The sequence below is a fragment of the Miniopterus schreibersii genome (assembly GCF_964146895.1).
Source record: "Miniopterus schreibersii genome assembly, chromosome: 7".
NCBI lineage: Eukaryota > Metazoa > Chordata > Mammalia > Chiroptera > Miniopteridae > Miniopterus > Miniopterus schreibersii.
In genome coordinates, this window is record NC_138108.1 from 39,263,598 (window position 1) to 39,280,506 (window position 16,909).

The 16,909-nt window shown below is 48.5% G+C and overlaps 1 protein-coding gene across 1 annotated transcript; it reads right to left on the bottom strand.

Annotated features, from left to right (window-relative positions):
• Window positions 1–1,434: 1,434 nt before the first annotated feature.
• HOXD1 (homeobox D1) lies at window positions 1,435–3,639 on the bottom strand. The gene is made up of 2 exons (XM_081142842.1): window positions 2,890–3,639; window positions 1,435–2,516 (listed from the first exon to the last, which is right to left on the bottom strand). The coding sequence occupies exons 1-2, from the start codon at window positions 3,518–3,520 to the stop codon at window positions 2,203–2,205; spliced, it is 945 nt and encodes a 314-aa protein (XP_080998968.1). The 5' UTR covers window positions 3,521–3,639; the 3' UTR covers window positions 1,435–2,202.
• Between the last annotated feature and the right edge of the window lie 13,270 nt (window positions 3,640–16,909).

A 16,909-nucleotide genomic window follows, 5' to 3' on the forward strand; every position in this document is an offset into this window, starting at 1 on the left:
CCAGTGTGTTGATATTTTTTTGTTTAGGTGTACATCTGAATGCTTATCAAAAAGGAAACATTGTCTTGTCAAAGACCACTGCAGGGGAAGCCCGGAGGTGGCTGTAACAAGCTGATCACAACTCCTTTAACAAATACTTTCAAATAGCTACACAGCTCAGAGGGGAGGCTGTTGTTTCAAACAAGGTCTGATTAGCATCAAGTTAGTGAAGGGGTGAAGGGCAGATGGCAAAACACAAGAATAATATTGACAGACCTGCTTTTTAAGTGATATCTTTTCCCCCTTATCAGTTGAGTTTGTTAGAACTGATAATTTTATTTCTTCAACTCCATTAGGCTATAAGTGCAATAAGTGCAAAGGACAGGAATTTCATTATAATTTCAATCTTCTAGGACAATTAATCACATTACTGTTTTATAAGGAAAGTAATCCTCCACAATCATTAGACCTCTGAATTATCGGATTTGAGGCACTACTCTAGAATCTAGAAATCCTAGCTAAAAAGAAAGAGCTAAGCCTCTTATCTGGATTATTTGGAACTTCAAGCCTTTCAGTTGAACTATACAGAGATCTTAAAGATACAGCTATAGCTATCTATATAGTAAGGAAAATGACCTGCCCTGACAATTGTCCCAAGTATCTACTTGATTTTGTGTATGGACATTCCATTTTTTCAAATAAAATTTCTGTAAGGTTACATAAAAGGTTGGTCAACCACAGGTGCCTTCAAGATTGGGAACTGGGGAGCTGGGTGGAAATAAGGTTAGGGGAGAGGTTTTTTACCACATACCCTCATGCCAACTTTCAAACTGTGTGCTTCTACTTCCTATGACTTAATTTGAAAGTATTTAATTTCAAAAACGGAAAGGCACCTCTGTGCTATCTCTTATAAGGCCAGATGCTCAGTCTGGGTTACAGGAACTGGAAAGCTCTGACTATTGGCCTCTCCCTGCCTCTTATAATACCTGACTTTGGAAATGGGAATTTAGCCATTGAGAACTTCTGGTGAGCAGTTGCCTTTCTCAGAGAACACTAATCAACTAGAGAAGTCTTCAGGTCACCCTTCCTCTTCCTTTTGTAAGACCAGGGGACAAAAGAACAACCTCTCCCTGCAGTATCTCCCTGGATCCACAACATTCCCAGGGTGAGCACCTAATCTATAAGTGCAGTCTACATATTTGCCATAAAACTAGGGCATTTAAGGTAAGGAAGTAATTCCTAGGTTACTCAGATATTTGGCAGAGTAGTTTTTTCCTCTTTAAACTCCTCAGATAATTGTCCCTAACTTGTTTGTGTACACAACCTGTAAGAAGTGTTATTTTTTAAAGTTATCAACCTAAACAAATTCCCATAACAGAATCTAGAAATTCCAAATAGGAGAAATTGAATCAGCTTGAAAGAAAATCAAAATGAGAGTAAGGAAAAGCAGAGAGTAACATATTCTGTAATTTTTATTATAAAAAAAGTTCTAACCTTTTACATGCTATGACATTAAATGTCATATATGTTCATTTCAAGCAAACCTTTTTAAAAATATACATACTGTATACATTTACATTCAAGTTTGAGTAACTGGTATCAAGGTGTAGTTCAGGTTCTAATCTTTACCCACCTTGTGGATTTGTTCAGCTACTAACTAAACAGTGATTGTATCTTCACTCAGGCACACGGAGAGGTAGAAACTGCTTCTTAAAGAAAAACAAAACTGGAGTGCAAATGTGAACATCATCATTGAAGCAGCTTAGCCACATCAAGGAGGCCCTAACTAGCTCTGGTCATCTCAAGAAGCTGAATACACGTAGCTTTGTACTTTAAATTAAAACCAAAAAAAACTTTGGATAGATGCTCTCTTGAGCATATCAGGGCATTGGCAGAGCTCTGCAACTAATGCACTGCCACTCTGCACCCAGGAATTGCATATGACTAAGGCAACATAGCAGCAGGGTTGGGCTGGCAGCTGGGCACCTTTTCCCTGATAAGACACCGATAATACACATATGAGTGGCTTAAAAGACCTCAAATTAATATCTGTACACCCACAGCCTGGAACTCAGAAGTGCACTAAGATACTTCCGTTCCCAAGTGAAACCTCTATTTCTGCCCAGGCCCACCTCCACCCCAAACTGAGCTAGTCGGTCTAGATAGGGGTGGGTCAGCCTATGACTTCTGCAGGCCAAGTTTCCTCAACCTCAACACTAAACCTCAGGAGGGCTCTTGGGCCTGAGAAGGGCTCCCTGGGTTCTTGCCTGAGAGGGTAAGTTGGAAGGAAGCCACATGGGTGGCGGAGGGTAAAAGTCCTTCTCTTTCCCTTTTCTTTTGTTTCATCCTGCGGTTCTGGAACCAGATTTTGACTTGGGTGTCATTCAGCTGCAAGGAGTTGGCTATCTCGATTCGTCGGGCTCGAGTTAAGTACTTATTAAAATGAAACTCCTTCTCCAGTTCTGTCAGTTGCTTGGTGCTGAAATTCGTGCGGATGGCGCTGGGGGGGCTCGCGGCTCCATACTCCGCGGGTCTGCCTGCAACAGAAAGACAGTCAGTCAGTGGGGCGAGAGGCGGCCGAGACGCAACACGGGTGAGCGGTGGGGCTACAGTTAGGATCGAAGGCACACGGCAGCCTTCCTCGGTTTCTCCTCGGGCCTGGACAAACGCTCCACGGAGAAAGCCCCTTCCTGCAGTTTTCTCCATGCCTGGCGCACTTTGGGAGCGTGCGTTTGGGGCACGCTCTTTGGGATTCGCCTGCTTTAATAACACCTCGGAACGCGTTTCCCCCATAGGACCCAAACCTCTGTCTAGACTAGAGGAACGGCTGCAAGGTGCCCCTCGCGCAAGTCCGCGGAGGAGGCTCTGTTCCCAGCCCCAGGAGCGTCCGTCCAAAACTCAAGTACTCACTTTTCTTAGGGGCGTTCCTCTTCACTTTCATCCACTCGAACGTGCTGAAACCCGCGGGGAGGCCGGAGGCGGGGGAGGCGGACTTGGGGTAGGCGCCAGGGGCGGGGGACGCGGTTTGGAAGGCCTCGGAGTGGCCGTCGGCGGGCTCTTTGAGACACGCCGGGAAGGGGCCGGGCTCGCCAAAGGCCGTGTAATCCACCTGGCCGCTGAGAAGCAAGGAGCTGGCGCCCGAGAAGACGGCCGAGGTGGCGTAGTGGACGTGCGCCCCGCGGTCGTCTGCCGGCCGCCCCAGCGCGCACGGAAAGTCGTACGCGGGCCCGGGCCCCAGAAAGGCGAAGTCTGCGCCCCCGGCGGCGGCAGGTGCGGCGCCAGGCTCGTAGGCGCCCTCCAAGGTGCACGGCGCGTACGGCGGAGCGGCAGGGGGCGCGGAGGTGGCCGGGGGCGAAGGCGCGGGTCGGGCGGTGGCCAGGGGCAGGCAGCTGACGAAGGCGCCGTCGCCGCTGCCCAGGGGGAAGGCGGGCTGCAGGGCCACCGGCCGGGCATCGGCGCGGCGGAACTTGGGCGCAAAGCTGAGCAGGTCGCCTCCGCCCCCCGCGCTGCCGCACGACACGTACTCCAGGTAGGAGCTCATGGTTCCGTCCCTCTCACCTGAGCGCACAGTCCCGGGCCGGGCTGCGGGGCTCGCCGGACCGCAGCGCTCCGCGCCGCGCCGCCTTCCTTCTCTACCCGAGTTGCCCTCGCGGAGCCATGGCGAGCGAGCCCGAGGTAAATAGTGGCCTAATATAGCGGCCGGGGCGGCCACGTGGCGCCGGCGGGCCAATGGGCGCCTTCCCCGCACGGCCGCGGGCTCCGCGCGCCTGCCCCACGCCAACTTGGCCGAACCTGCGGGAGGTCGCCACCCAGTGGCCCCGGGCCAGGCCGGAGCCGGCGAGGTCCCGGCGGCCTGGGAAGGGCGGGGTGAGGGCGCGGGGCTAGAGCCTGGGACGCCCGCCCCGCGGGCAGGTATGGGCGAGGCGTGCGGGGGAAGGCAGGACGGGCCCCCGGGTGAGCGCGAGGTGGAGGGCCGAGAACTTTGCTGGGTCTTGGGTCGCTAGTCGCTCAGGTGCGGACTGTGGGCGTCGCGGCGTGTAAGGGGTTAAAAGGCAGCGCGGAGCTCGCCCGGGGACTGCTCCTAGCCTTTCTCCAGGGAACGTAGTTACTCTTTTTCCTCTGAGCCCTCTGCGCTTTTGGTTTTCTTGGCACGGGTGGTATTTCTCTCCTAAAGCCGGAGCAGAGGTTTAATTTCCCCCCCTTCTCCGACTTGCGGGACTGAGGTTTACGCTGTAAGTGCTGGATACCTGGGGACGCGCGTCACTTTCGCTTTTAGACTCGATTCTCACGTCACTTCGCAGCATTGCCCTCAGCTTCTCCCCTCCTTCGACTCGTGGCGGCATAAGCGCGAGTGTTGGAGTGACCGGTTTTGATTTGGATAGAAGACAAAGTTTCTGCCTTGTTCGGAAGTTTAGCTGATTTTCCGCTCTGACTAGGTTGTCAAAATAAAGAATCTGCCCTTGTGATGGAGCGCACTTTGCGCTCCTGCCCGGGAGGTTGGCACACGCACTGGTGCCGGGCACGCTTTCTCCCAGGCTCTTGGCTCAAGGGCTCACAGGCTTCCTAGGGACGGGTCAGATCTCAGAGGTTTGGACAGGCTTGTGCCTCGAAGCAATTAAAGCTTCTGTTCCATCAGATAAGTGCTGCGTAGTCTCTTGCGAGTGAAATCTGAGGGCTTACAATGTTAATGGGCTCACGTCTTTCCCTTGATAATATGGTTTTGTTTACTGAGTGTAGAGAGACGGGAAATAAAAGTGCAGTTGGCACAGGAAATGAAGAGTAGACGGGTTACAAAGACACGATTTACATTGACAAACTTCCCAACTTCCTTGAATATTTCTTTTAATGTTTCCCTCTTTGTGGCTGAAAGAAAATAACAAATTAAACAAATAAATGTTATTTACACACAGCGGTAATGAAAGACGGTAGTTTCCTAAAACTCGGTGTGAATAAAGAGTCTACTCTTGGCTTTTCAAGTGCCCTTGAGAACTTGATCTATTACAGCCTCTGAGTTATGGTGACCGAGGTTTTATTATTGTTTTACTGATCCACTTGTCATGAAAGAGCGATTGAGCCCTCGCCTAAAATTCCACTCTGAGGAAGTCTGGAAAATAGGAGCCACCACAGTCCAGGGAGCCAGTTCCTGACAGGGATGTGAACTTGTGAACAAACAAAGCCACACCAAAAGTGTCACTGGTAGTGAGGCTGAAGTTGAGCCAAGATGGGGGAGGGGGAGCCACTGTGCAGATGGGGTAGGACAGAGGAACCAGCACAAAGCTAAAGGAGCCTGGGACTCCTGCACTGCTGGAGTGCTTGGATTTGATTGGGAAATAGAATCCTTTGCTGAAACAGCCCTTCAAACTTGATATTGCTCCTTCAGTTTTCTCCTGTAGTCAATCAAATGACAAAGGTCCTAATTAGTTTTTAAAAAGAGAAAAATAAAGGCTTTTGTCTAGCACCCTGGTCAGGAAATGATAGAGCTCTTCAGAGCTAGCTAAGGCTTCAAATAGTAGGTGCCTTTCTTCACTGTCCTCTCTCTACACCCTTAATGCAAAAGTTATCAGCAAATCACATGCTGCTGAGTTCACAGTGCCCTCATAGCCACCTCTGGCTAGACTTTAATAGCCAGTTTTTACCAGCATAATGTCCCAGCTCTTACACTCCTGTCTCAAAACCAAAGGCCATCTCTCAAAAGGTACTCATCAGATGACAACCCCTAGGCCCAGAGGCCCCAGGGTGTCAAGAAGGAAGTGTGGCTTTATACACCTCTCTGAAGATGTCCAGCTAGCTGCAGCCCAGGATGTAGGACAGAAAACCTAGCCTGACTATCTGGCAAGTCTGACCAAAATCTATCAAATTAGGGCCTTTTCTCTAAGGTTTCAGGAAAAACCAGCTGCCTAGGTGCCTTGGCAGCCTTCTTTGCAACAAGAACCAGGTGTTTGCTGCTGAGAACTCAAGACAATAGTTGGGTCCTTTCTGCCACAATTAAACATTCACTTCGATGCACTCATGAGCTGTCCACACTATTTCACTGAAGCAAAATTTTGCAGATTGAGCTTTTTCTGAGTGAAAAGAGTATCCTAAAAAAGAATGAGATTTTTAAAAATTGAGTAGTTTTGTTTTCACAGCTGTGGGTGAGATATTCACCCACATTGTTCAGACTCCTTGCTAATTGCATATAGAAAGATACATTCTGTTCATCCTTCCCTCTGCCCCCTTTAATCTCCCAGTCTTTGGCATATCCTACACCTTGGGCTTCAGAGTTGTCATCTCCACTCCTGGACTGGTTCTTGACTTGCTTGGGTTAGCAGTCAAGACTCTGATCATCTCAGACTCAAATTCAACAGACAGACATTTGCCAAGGTCCCCAGCCAGGAAATGTACAGGAGGCAAGGCACCTAGGCTGATGGTTTTTCCTGAAACCTTAGAGAAAAGGCCCTAAATTTGAGAGATTTTGCTAGAATACTTTGTTTAGGGAGGGCTAAGCTAGGGGGAAATAGTCACAAACCAAAGGACCACGGAATTCATTCCAAAGGATTAATTTCTGGCATAGGTCTTAACTACTATAAATCTACTCCAGAAGAATATGTGTCTATAGTTTCTAAGGAGAAACTGGAAGATATTATTTGATTCCTGACTTGGAATCAAACCTGTGACCTTCTGGTGCACAAGATGACACTCCAACCAACTAAGCCACACCAGCCAGGACAATATAGGGTATTCTGAGTAACTTTAAACTTTGTCTCCTAAATGTTTACAGGGTATGGGAGAAATGTCTTACTGATTTTATTGCTTGTTCAAATCATGAATTCCCGAGGGCCACTTGCCCTGCTGGGTTCTGGTGCTGAGTTCTCAGCAGGTGGTGATAGCAGAGGGGCCTGATTGCCAGGTTGTGTTTGATGTAGGAATGCTTTGAAATCTTTCCCATCCTGCTCACCACAGCAGTCACTCCCTGCCCACCACGCATAACTACTTTTCTCTCCCATTTGAACAACAAGCTTCTTTTCTGCAGACAGAAGTGATGGAGGGTGGCAGTCTGGTCTTCTGTGTGTTTATAGTGTCCCTAAGAAGCTTCTTGGCAACCCCTCTCCACAAGCCCCACCATGTTATCCCTTGGAGACACTTGAGCACATGCAAACTGTTGGCTCCACAGCCCCAAAACATAGAAAGGCTCTTGCTTGTTGGATTAAAAGGAATGGGGGGGAGGGTGTCTTACCAGGGTAGAGATGGGATCCTAAGGACAGAAATTCTATACCTATCAGGAGCCTGATAACGTGACCTTCCCCCTGGATAGCAGATTAGAGTTCTGTGCGATTCCCTGAGAGCTTTGTGAATGAAAGGCTCACAGGGCAAGCTTGTGCCTACCACACAGTAGGCATTCAGTAAATGTTTTTTGGACAGAAATAAAAAATAGACAGAATGATGTGTCTTTACCATGACTAATACTAGCTAAAGGATAGCCTTAGATTATTCACTTCCAAAACCCCTTCATGTGGATAGGAATCACCATAGAAGCTTGTTTAAAAGTGCAGGTCCCTTGCCTGGCTAGCATGGCTCACTGGTTAAGCATTGACCTATGACCCAAAAGATCAAGGTTTAATTCCTGGTCATGGGGCCTGCAGGAGGTAGCCAATCAATGACTCTCTCATCATTGATGTTTCTATACTCCTCTCCCTCTCTCTTCCTGGCTCTGAAATCAATTTAAAAAAAATATTTTTTAAGTTTTATATGTGTGTGTGTGTGTGTGTGTGTGTGTGTGTGTGTGTGTAAAGTGAAGGTCCCTCAGCCCACCCCCAGAGATTTTAATCCAAAAGGTCTGACACAGGAGTCTGTTTTTTAATAAAACTCTTGGGTGATTCAAAAGCAATGGTTTTTGAAACCACATTTTGAAAATTTCTGCTTTAAGAGCTGGGTTAAGGCAGCAGAGTGGGGAAAGGTTATTCTGTGGGAGGGGCCCTGGAACCAGCAAGATGAGAATTCATGGCTAGTTGGAGCATGAGTATACCTGAAAAGTGTCCAGTACTGTGTTGAATAGTAAAGGCAGAGAGGTCAATGTCAAGGTCAAATTTAAGTCTCGTTGAGTTGAAGTTCCAGAAAATATCCTTAAGAAGTAGCCAGTATGAGTTTCCCAAGTTTTGCTGACAAATAGTGCTTTGCAGATTGGGCTCACTTCTGCTCCTTGCCACCTCCCTAACTTGGCTTTGATGATGCCAGTGGGGTAGGAAGTGAAAGGGATTTGTCTCTCCCAATCTCCTCAGAGAAAATTTAGAGTGGTTCTGGGGTAGTGGGAAGAGGGAAGGAGTGGAAATGGGGGTCCCAAGAGGGAGGAGTCATCCCTCATTTCTTTCCACCTCTCCCAAGTTGTCTAGAATGAGCATTTGAGCCTCAGGGATCCAGAGAGGGTGAAATGTCCCTTGACCTAAGCTGTGACTCTTTCTATGGCTAAAGGCTGACCGTTCACAGCATAAGATGTCCATTCTAGAAGCCCCAAGAGATAAATGACATCAAACCCCTCCTTTTAGAGAGAAAGTAACTACTTTATTCAGAGGTTAAAAGGCAAAGCCATCCTGCAAAAATGAAGGAACCAGCTTGAGTCTCTGACTCTCCACAGCCTGTTGCCTTTCCACAGTCTACAAAAAGCATGGAGTATGGCCGCCCCTCCTCTACACTGTGTGGCCTTGATGCTGAGCAGTGATCAAAGAGGCACCCCCATTTCTGGAAGACCACACAGCCAGTGTGGCCTTCTGGGAGGCCTACTGCCGTCCCTTTGCTAAACTTGTGCCCTGCACTTCTGAGGCCCCACCTTGAGCTACTCCGTGAGAGGGCAGTGATGGACCTGGACCTCCACCCAGTCCATCACCAAGCAAGGATAAAGGATCCCCTCATTTCCTGCTGAGCAGCTTGATCAGCATTAGGGTCCTGGGGGGACAAAACAGGAAGTGTCCCAATATTAATGTCGCTGGATAGAGCAAGTACAAAAAAGGGTGTGTGTGAACACAGAAGGTACACCTAGGTCAGTTACGCTTGTACTGATATTTTTTCTTCTTGTTTTTCATTTTTTTAATTTTTTAAAAATATGTCTTTTTTGCTTTCAGAGAGAGGAAGGGAGATGGAGAGAGAGAGAGGTAGAAACATCCATGACCAGAGAGTCATTGATCAGCTGCCTCCTGCACACCCCTACTGGGGACTGAACCTGCAACCCGGGCATGTGCCCTGACTAGGAATCGAACTGTGATCTCCGGGATCCTAGGTCAATTCCCAACCACTGAGCCACATCAGCTGGGCTCTTCTCATTTATTTTTTAGATAGGTAATAAATTTACATGGTTCAAGTTGCAAAGGGTACAAAAGGGTATACATTGAGTCTACCAACCCTGTCCTCAGCCACCTGGTTCTCCTTCACACAGGCAACCAATTTTATGAGTTTCTTACATATCTTTCTAGAGATACATTATATACACAACAAACACACACACACATTTTTTACACAAATGATAGCATATTAAACTCTTGAACCATGCTTTTCTCCCTATTGTGATTTAAAATCTTTCATATAAATGCATACAGAACTTCCTGGCTTATTTTTACAACTTTGTGCTGTTCTACTGTATATACCTACCACAATTTATTTAGCCAGTCCCTTATTAATTGGCATTTAGCTTATGTTCAATCTTTTGCTATTACAAACACATGTTCAAGTTTTTACCCATTAAAAAAATTCCTAGATGTGAAATTAGTCAAAAGTATGTGTCCTGGCAATTTTGATACATATTGCCAAGTTGCTCTCCATAGAAGTGAATCAATTTATACTTCTACCACCAACAAATGAGAATTCCTGTTTCCTCACACCTTTGCCAAGTCAGTGGGAATTAGTCTTTTATTTTTGCCAATCTGACAAGTGAAAAATAATACCTTTTACTCTTATAGCATTTCCAGAAATATCATTCTACTTGTCTTATTTGATCTTTTCATAATTCTATTTTACAAATGGTAATACAACACAGAAAAGATAAGCAACTTGCTGTAATGCCCAATGTAAATGGCCAACATCAGATGTTCAGCACTCTTTCCTGTCTACACTGTCCCACAGGGAAGCTTAAGGAGGTGCAAAAAGAGCAGGTGGCTTCGCGCATTCCCTGAAAGATACATGGTATAAGAAAGCACAGAAGCTTTCCAACATCTGCTAAGAGGCCTCCTCTTTAGTTGTCTGATACCAAGACCATATTTCTGCATGTGTCCCCTGGAGAGTACCCTCCGGAAGCAGAGGGGCTCTGATTAGCAATTCGATCTGACCTAGTCTTAAACATTAGCTTGGATTCAATATCTGTGAACCAGTAGGGTATTGTTTTTAATTTTCCTGAGACTTATTTCTCACTGGCCACCCAGAACCTAAGTATTGATCAGCATGGGTGGGTAAGGGAATGTTTTCCCTAGATTTTAGCTTTATATAATAGGACTCTCACTTGGACCTGATGATGATAACAACACACACACACACACACACACACACACACGCACTGCTCTAATGATAAACTTACGGGGTAGATACCTTTATGGACTCTTTCATTGATGATGAAACTGAAGGCCAGAAAGAGTAAGTGAATTGCTTAGTGTCATGCAATGTATCAGTTAACAAAGCAGAAAACAACGTAGACCTAAAATTGAACTAGTTCCCCTGCAAAGTCTTCTCTTCCCCCTCCTCTATTCATTTTGGTAAAAGGCCTGACTACCCACTCAGGCCCTCAAAATAGAAGAAACTAGGGAGTAACATCCACAGCTCTTTCATCCAGTTGATCACCAAGTCCTGTGACCTCTGTCTCCTAAGTGTTTCTTCTCTTCACCCTTATTGCATTAGTTCCTCTCTAGGCTGGATTATCCTTTTTCTTCTTGCCTTCTCTCTCTCCTTTCTCCAGTCAGACACGGTGCCCCCAAGAGTTAGCTTTCCAAACATATAACCTCACATTCCAGCTTATAACCTTCAGTGGAGCCCACTGCCTACAGATTAAGTCTGGCCTCATTTCCATGGACCTTTTACAACCTCTTTCCAGCCAGGTGCCCTACTCCATACCACTCTCCTCATTTCAGGTCCAGACTGCTCTTTCTCCCTCCCTGCTTTTGTATGTGCCGTTCTCTCCACCTGGTATGTCCCTCCTCAGCCCCAAAAGCTCCTATACTCCAGGGACCCAAACTCACTTCCTCTGAGAAGCCTTTTTTGACACTACAATACTGTTAGTGGTGCCTTCTCTTTATTCCAGGAACATCTTGGCCACACCCTATTACAGCATTTGTCACACTGTTGTAGGGTTGGTTCTTTTTCTCCTCCAGTAGATTGAAGGGCACTCACCATTAGTGACTCATGTTTGTGTCCCACAGCCCAGGACAGTGCAGACAGGAGCTGGTCAGTCAGTATTGGTGAAAAGGCAAGGAGACAGATTCTGAACAGAGGACATCAGGACCAAGTACTTGAATTGCTCAATGAGTTCAGGACACTGCGAAAGGCTTGAAGTTTCATCATATATATGATGAAATAAACATTTCTCCAAAGCAAGCTAATTTCCACCCCAAAAGATGATGAGAGAGAAGAGGACCCTAGGGAAGGGGGGAGAAAGCTGGGACTTTCTGTCCTTCAGAGGCTTCCTATGGGTTGAGGCAACACATTTAATTCAACTAACTTCAGAAAATTCTCACCTGATGTCACTCAGAAAAAAGGTAAAAGAGGGGGTAGCCTGGACCTTTCTTAGAATTTACAAACAGGACATTAGGCACCACTCAAGAGGGGGTAGAAGAATGCTTCACCACCCACCCAAGCCTCCTGCTGGGAACAGCTCTAATGCTAATGACTGCTCCCCCAGACTTGGAGTCTGTCCCTTTATGGTGTTTCTAAAATGAAGCTAAAAGAGCTGAAGTAAAAATACTTCTACAGCATGGTAACTATAGTTAATAATACTGTATTGCATATTTGAAAGTTGCTAAGAGAATAAATCTTAAAAGTTCTCATCACAAGACAAATTTGTAACTATATATGGTGACATGCTGACTAAACTTACTGTGGTGATCATTTTGTGGTGTATACAAATATCAAATCATTATGTTCTACTCCTGAAACTAATACAATGCCTTGTGTGTATGTGTGTATAACCTCAATTAAAATTTTTTTTGAATACTCAAATCCTGCCCTCACAGCAAAAAAAGACAGGAGAGGCTGTGGTTGGTGTTTTAAGTCTATTTTTATTGTTATTTTAAATGGTTTTCAAGTTCAAGTTTCAAGTTCAACAGGAGTCTTATCTGCCTCCTCCCACAGAAATACTCCTGCAGGTAAATAGAACTAAAGTAGTTCAGGCTCTCCCTTGAATTGCAGTCCCTGGGAACATCTTTTTTAAAACTCTTAAATAAAAGTGTCTGCAAGAACCTTCTGACCCACTGAGCCCTTTCTTGTCCTGTCATCTGAGATGGATCTGGCCCCTTCTGGGGGTAGAGCAGCGTATAAGGGTGTCACTTGGACTAGCAGGAGGTGTGGGGGTGGTGAAGGGGGTGCAGAATCACTGAGGGTCGGGGCAGGCATGTTGGGAGGACTCTGGGCACCCTGAGTGGTCCGCGGGCAGAGCTGGCGGGTGGCAGTGCTGGGCACCGTGTGAGGGGGGACGGTCAGCGCTCCCCCCGCCTTACGCACCGAGCGCGGGCCAGGCCGCGCTGCTCGGGGTGCGGGGGCGGCGGGGTCTCGCCCCCCGCTGGCGCTCTGCGTGCCTGCGTCTCCTTCACTTGCGGTTTCTGGTCGGTTCCCAGCTGGCCCAGACGTGCTCTGAAGGAGGAGGAACCGCTGTCTAGCGGAAAACGTGCACACCGGGTGATTGATGAACTCTTAATAGGACTAACCTCCCCGCATCGCCCCCCCAGACCTACTGAGGGACCGTTCACCCCGCCCCCCCCCCCCAGACCTCCGCGCCGGCGAGAGGGGGCTCGGCCGCCAGCCGGCTGGGTGATTAACTCACCGTTTGTCTTTCCAGAGTGTTCCAGGTGGACTCAGGAACACCCACCCGCCCCAGCCGCAGCTCCCTGCCGCGCTGGGAGAAAGCTGGAGCAAGCGCGCCATCGGCGTGTCACATGGTGGCGCAGCCCAAACAGGTCTTTGTGCTGCCTGATGACTGACCGCTGACCACCCGGGGGAGGCGGGGACTATTGTTACCCACGGGAAGGGAGGTGTGCAGACTCGGGGTCTACGCCAGCCTCCTCCCCAGAGTGTCCCCAGGTCCCAGGGTGGGCGAGGCGGGGTGGGGGGGCCTCTTTTGTGTGTTCTGTGCCTGCCTCAGGGACCGCGTCTCTGCGGCCCCAAGGGGCAACAGACTGGAGGGGGGGAGGGAACCAGCTCTGCCACTGCCTGGAGCTCAATCCATCCGACGCAGTTTCCCCACTCGGCCCTTGCGGAGGAGTTGAGGAAGAATATGGTATTTGTAGGCCAACGCTTTTAACAAAAGATCCATAGAAAGGCCTTCTCCTTGTCTCCTTATAGGTCAAGGACGCTCTTCCCTCCTTCAGAAAGGCCCTGGCCCAGCACATCCTCTCTCTAGGCCTGGTTTGAGGCCTGCTTCTCCAGCAAAAACACTTCATTTCTACCAGGGTTCTCCATCAACCCTAATTTAAATTAAGATGTCCTTCTTGGGCTCTTACTCATGTTAACACCCTATTTTCATTATTGCCCAGATATTATTCTTCCATGAAAATGATCCAGACTAGCTGTAGGAACCAGTCAAGATATTTTGCTACAAGATCTAGGACAAGAGGACTTACGCAATATCTCCTATCTTTGCAGATCTCCTGGGGTCCCTTAACCTGCTTCTGCTACTGCAAGCAATTGGACATCCATTTACCTTGGCTCTTCCTTCATGTGTGTAAACCTTTTGTTCACTGTACATCAGGCTGGACCTGGCCTGAAAGCAGGTCTTTGGATTGTCTTTGTACCTTTCCAACTTGCCAATGTGGGTATGAGACCTGACGGAAGCGTTCACGTATAGATTTTTGGCCACATGTATATTTGGCACCAACTTTGGGTCCCAAAGATAAGGGCATTTGTAGCTAGAGTAGAAGAGGGGAACAATGAGAAGTAGGGTTTCATTCTTTGTCATGATCCTCTCCACCACCCACTAGCACCACCAATGCAGTAATTGCAGAGGATTCATCTGCCAATCTTTTTTCTCTCCTCCAGGCCTTCTGCAAGAAAGATCTAAATGAGGCAGTCTTCAGAGGTGTTGAGGGCATGGCTGGTGACTCAGTCTTAGCTTCCTGTGCCCAGCATGTCTAAGGATAGATCTGTTCTTCCTCTCTGGGAAGTGGCAGTGCCATGAAGTGATCAGGCTATATATAGACCTGTGGGGAACTAGAGCTTTCCGCCCCTCTTTACTTTTATTTAATACTCACAAGCTTCTGTTCATCCTAATCTTTTCTTACAGTTTCTGCAAGAAGGACCAAAGTAATGCCAAGAACTCCCAGATGAAGAGGACCTTTCTAGACCTGTCACTGGGATTAACCAATTCTTAACTTCAGGAGGAAGTTTTCAACTAATTCTCAGGATAAGTCAAAACAAGCCTGTGACTGTCCTTTGAATACTGAAGGTGTAAACAAGCTTCTGGCCTCCCCGGGTCAAGCAGAGAAACACTTTTTAGTAGAAGTTGGGTTCCTTCTTTGTTATTCAAACATACACCCACACACACCCTCTTCACCCTCCCGAGTGAGAAGCTTCAACAGATGGAGAGCCTAGGCTCCCAAGCCTGCTGGCTGGGAAGATGCACTTCACTCCAGGGTCAGTCAGCTGGTGCAGAATGGGGGAGGGAGAAGGGAGTAGCTAGTATTGGTAATCACTATCTTTTAAAACTCTGTTCAGCAAGGTTAGCAGCCTCTGGGGCCTGGGAAACCAATTTGGCTGATGTGTCTCTGATAGGGACTAGGCTTGGGGCTGTACCAAGGGAAAAGTACTGGCTCTATATTCTTCCCCTACTTCCCATTTGAAAGCCTGTACAAAGAAATGGTACAAATGGATGGTTAACTTAATGATTCCATCAGAGGCGGATTTTTCTCTGTCAGGTCCCTGGATGAAGCTGAGGTCTGAAAGCCAGAAGGCGGAATATGTACTTAATCGCCCTTTCTTATTGCCTTTCCAGGGGCCAGGACTACTCTCCAGGCCTTTCCTCTGCAACTTCCCCGCCCCCATGGCTAGCTCAAGTGGGTCTTCTCCCCTTCACTCCAGGCTGGGTCCCGAGTTTCTCCTGGTAAACAGGGCAAGCTCTCTGTCTGCCTAAAGCCCTTTCCCTACTGTCACCTTCCATTTCCCAGTGGGCTGTTCCGCCTCACCTTCACCTTGCTTTAATTCACAGTTCAGTTCGTTCTTGATTGAAAAGAACGATCCATAGGTGGGGGCTTGAGGCCCTAACCCCTTCAGACCTCAGGAAGATCCCCCACAACTTTCCTGATCACCACCTCCCCCAAAGCACAGGAAGAAAGCAGAGCCGGTCAAGGCCCCAGCCAAAGAGCCATTTCCTCCCCGTGAGCAAACTAAGTGAACCGCCCGGAGACCCAGGGCCCCGAGCTAGGCCAGGGCCTTCCCCACCTCCAGTTGTGGGCCCAACGTTGCCTTTGTGTGGCCTTCCCCGCCTCTGAGGAGCCGGTGGGGAAGCCGCGCACACAATAGCGCAGCCGCTCCGGAGGGCGGGCTGCTGGGGCGCCTTGAGCCCGCGCCCGCAGCCTCGAGGCCTCGGTGCGTCCCCTATTGTCCCCGTGCGCGCCCATCGTGGGCTAGGGTGGAGGTTTGCGTCCCTGCCTACTAGCCCCTTCCCACTGCAGATCCTTCCCGGGAGCAGAGGCCGGAGCCCAGGGCGCCGTCGCCAGGCCCGGGCTCCCCTCCCCCACTGCTGTTTCTCAGCTCCTGGCGGGGGCGCGAGGGGGTGGGGGGGCGCCGCCTCCGATAGAGCAGCTATTGTGACCTTCCTGCAAGAGTGGGAACCCAGCCGAGAACGTACTGCCGGCGGTGGTGGGGGAGGAGGCGACTGTGTGCGCAAACCTCGGGGTGCGCAGGGGAAATAAATAAAACTGCAACCTCGGGCAGCTGGGCTCTTCAGAGGGCGTTTGGTTGTGTTTAGACTCCGGTGCTTCCTAACACTAATTGCAGGCTCAAAAGGAGCAGAATTTATGGCGAAGGCGAAGGCGGCTTGTTTATAATTTATGAAGTTTTAAATGGCTGTGTCGCAGGCCCCACTCTCACCCTGGCCTGTGGCCGAGCGGGAAGCGCCCTCCCTAGACTCCCCACCCGAGCCTGGAGCAACTCAGGGTGGCCCATCTGAGCCATTCTCAGAAGCCTCGGGAACCGTTCTCCTAGAAGTGAGGAGGTGCTGCAGATTTGTCCCAAGAGAAATCCCCCAGCCCACAGGAGAAGGTGCCCCGAGGGAGCCCGACTGCCTGGAGAGGGAGCCCCTAACCCCGCACTACTTTGGAGCCCGAGTGTGAGAGGAAGCTAATGTTAGCCGGCTAGCACCGTTTAAAGTCTAATCCATGAAACCCTAAGCCACAGATGACACTTGGGGCCTTGCAGACACCCGCAGACTCAGCAGATACTCCTGCGGTAACAGACCGCACTGGAAAACGCCTGGAGCCATGATGTATTATGTATTTTTATTATTACTTATGGTAGGAAGAGGAGATGAGGGAAAACCGGGCTGAATTTAAACAGCCTAACAATTCATCTATTTAATATTTAGCCAGTTAAGAAAGGTGGTTGTTATCCCTGCAAGGCAGCAAGCTCTTCTTTGATTTCCCTAATAATTTTATTTTCCCCCCAAATAATTTTAAAAATAATTTCTTACAAGACAATTAGAAATTCTGCCTATGGACGCAAATTTCATAGAAAACAATTTTAAGCCTCGAAAGTGGGTAAACTATCCCTTCGG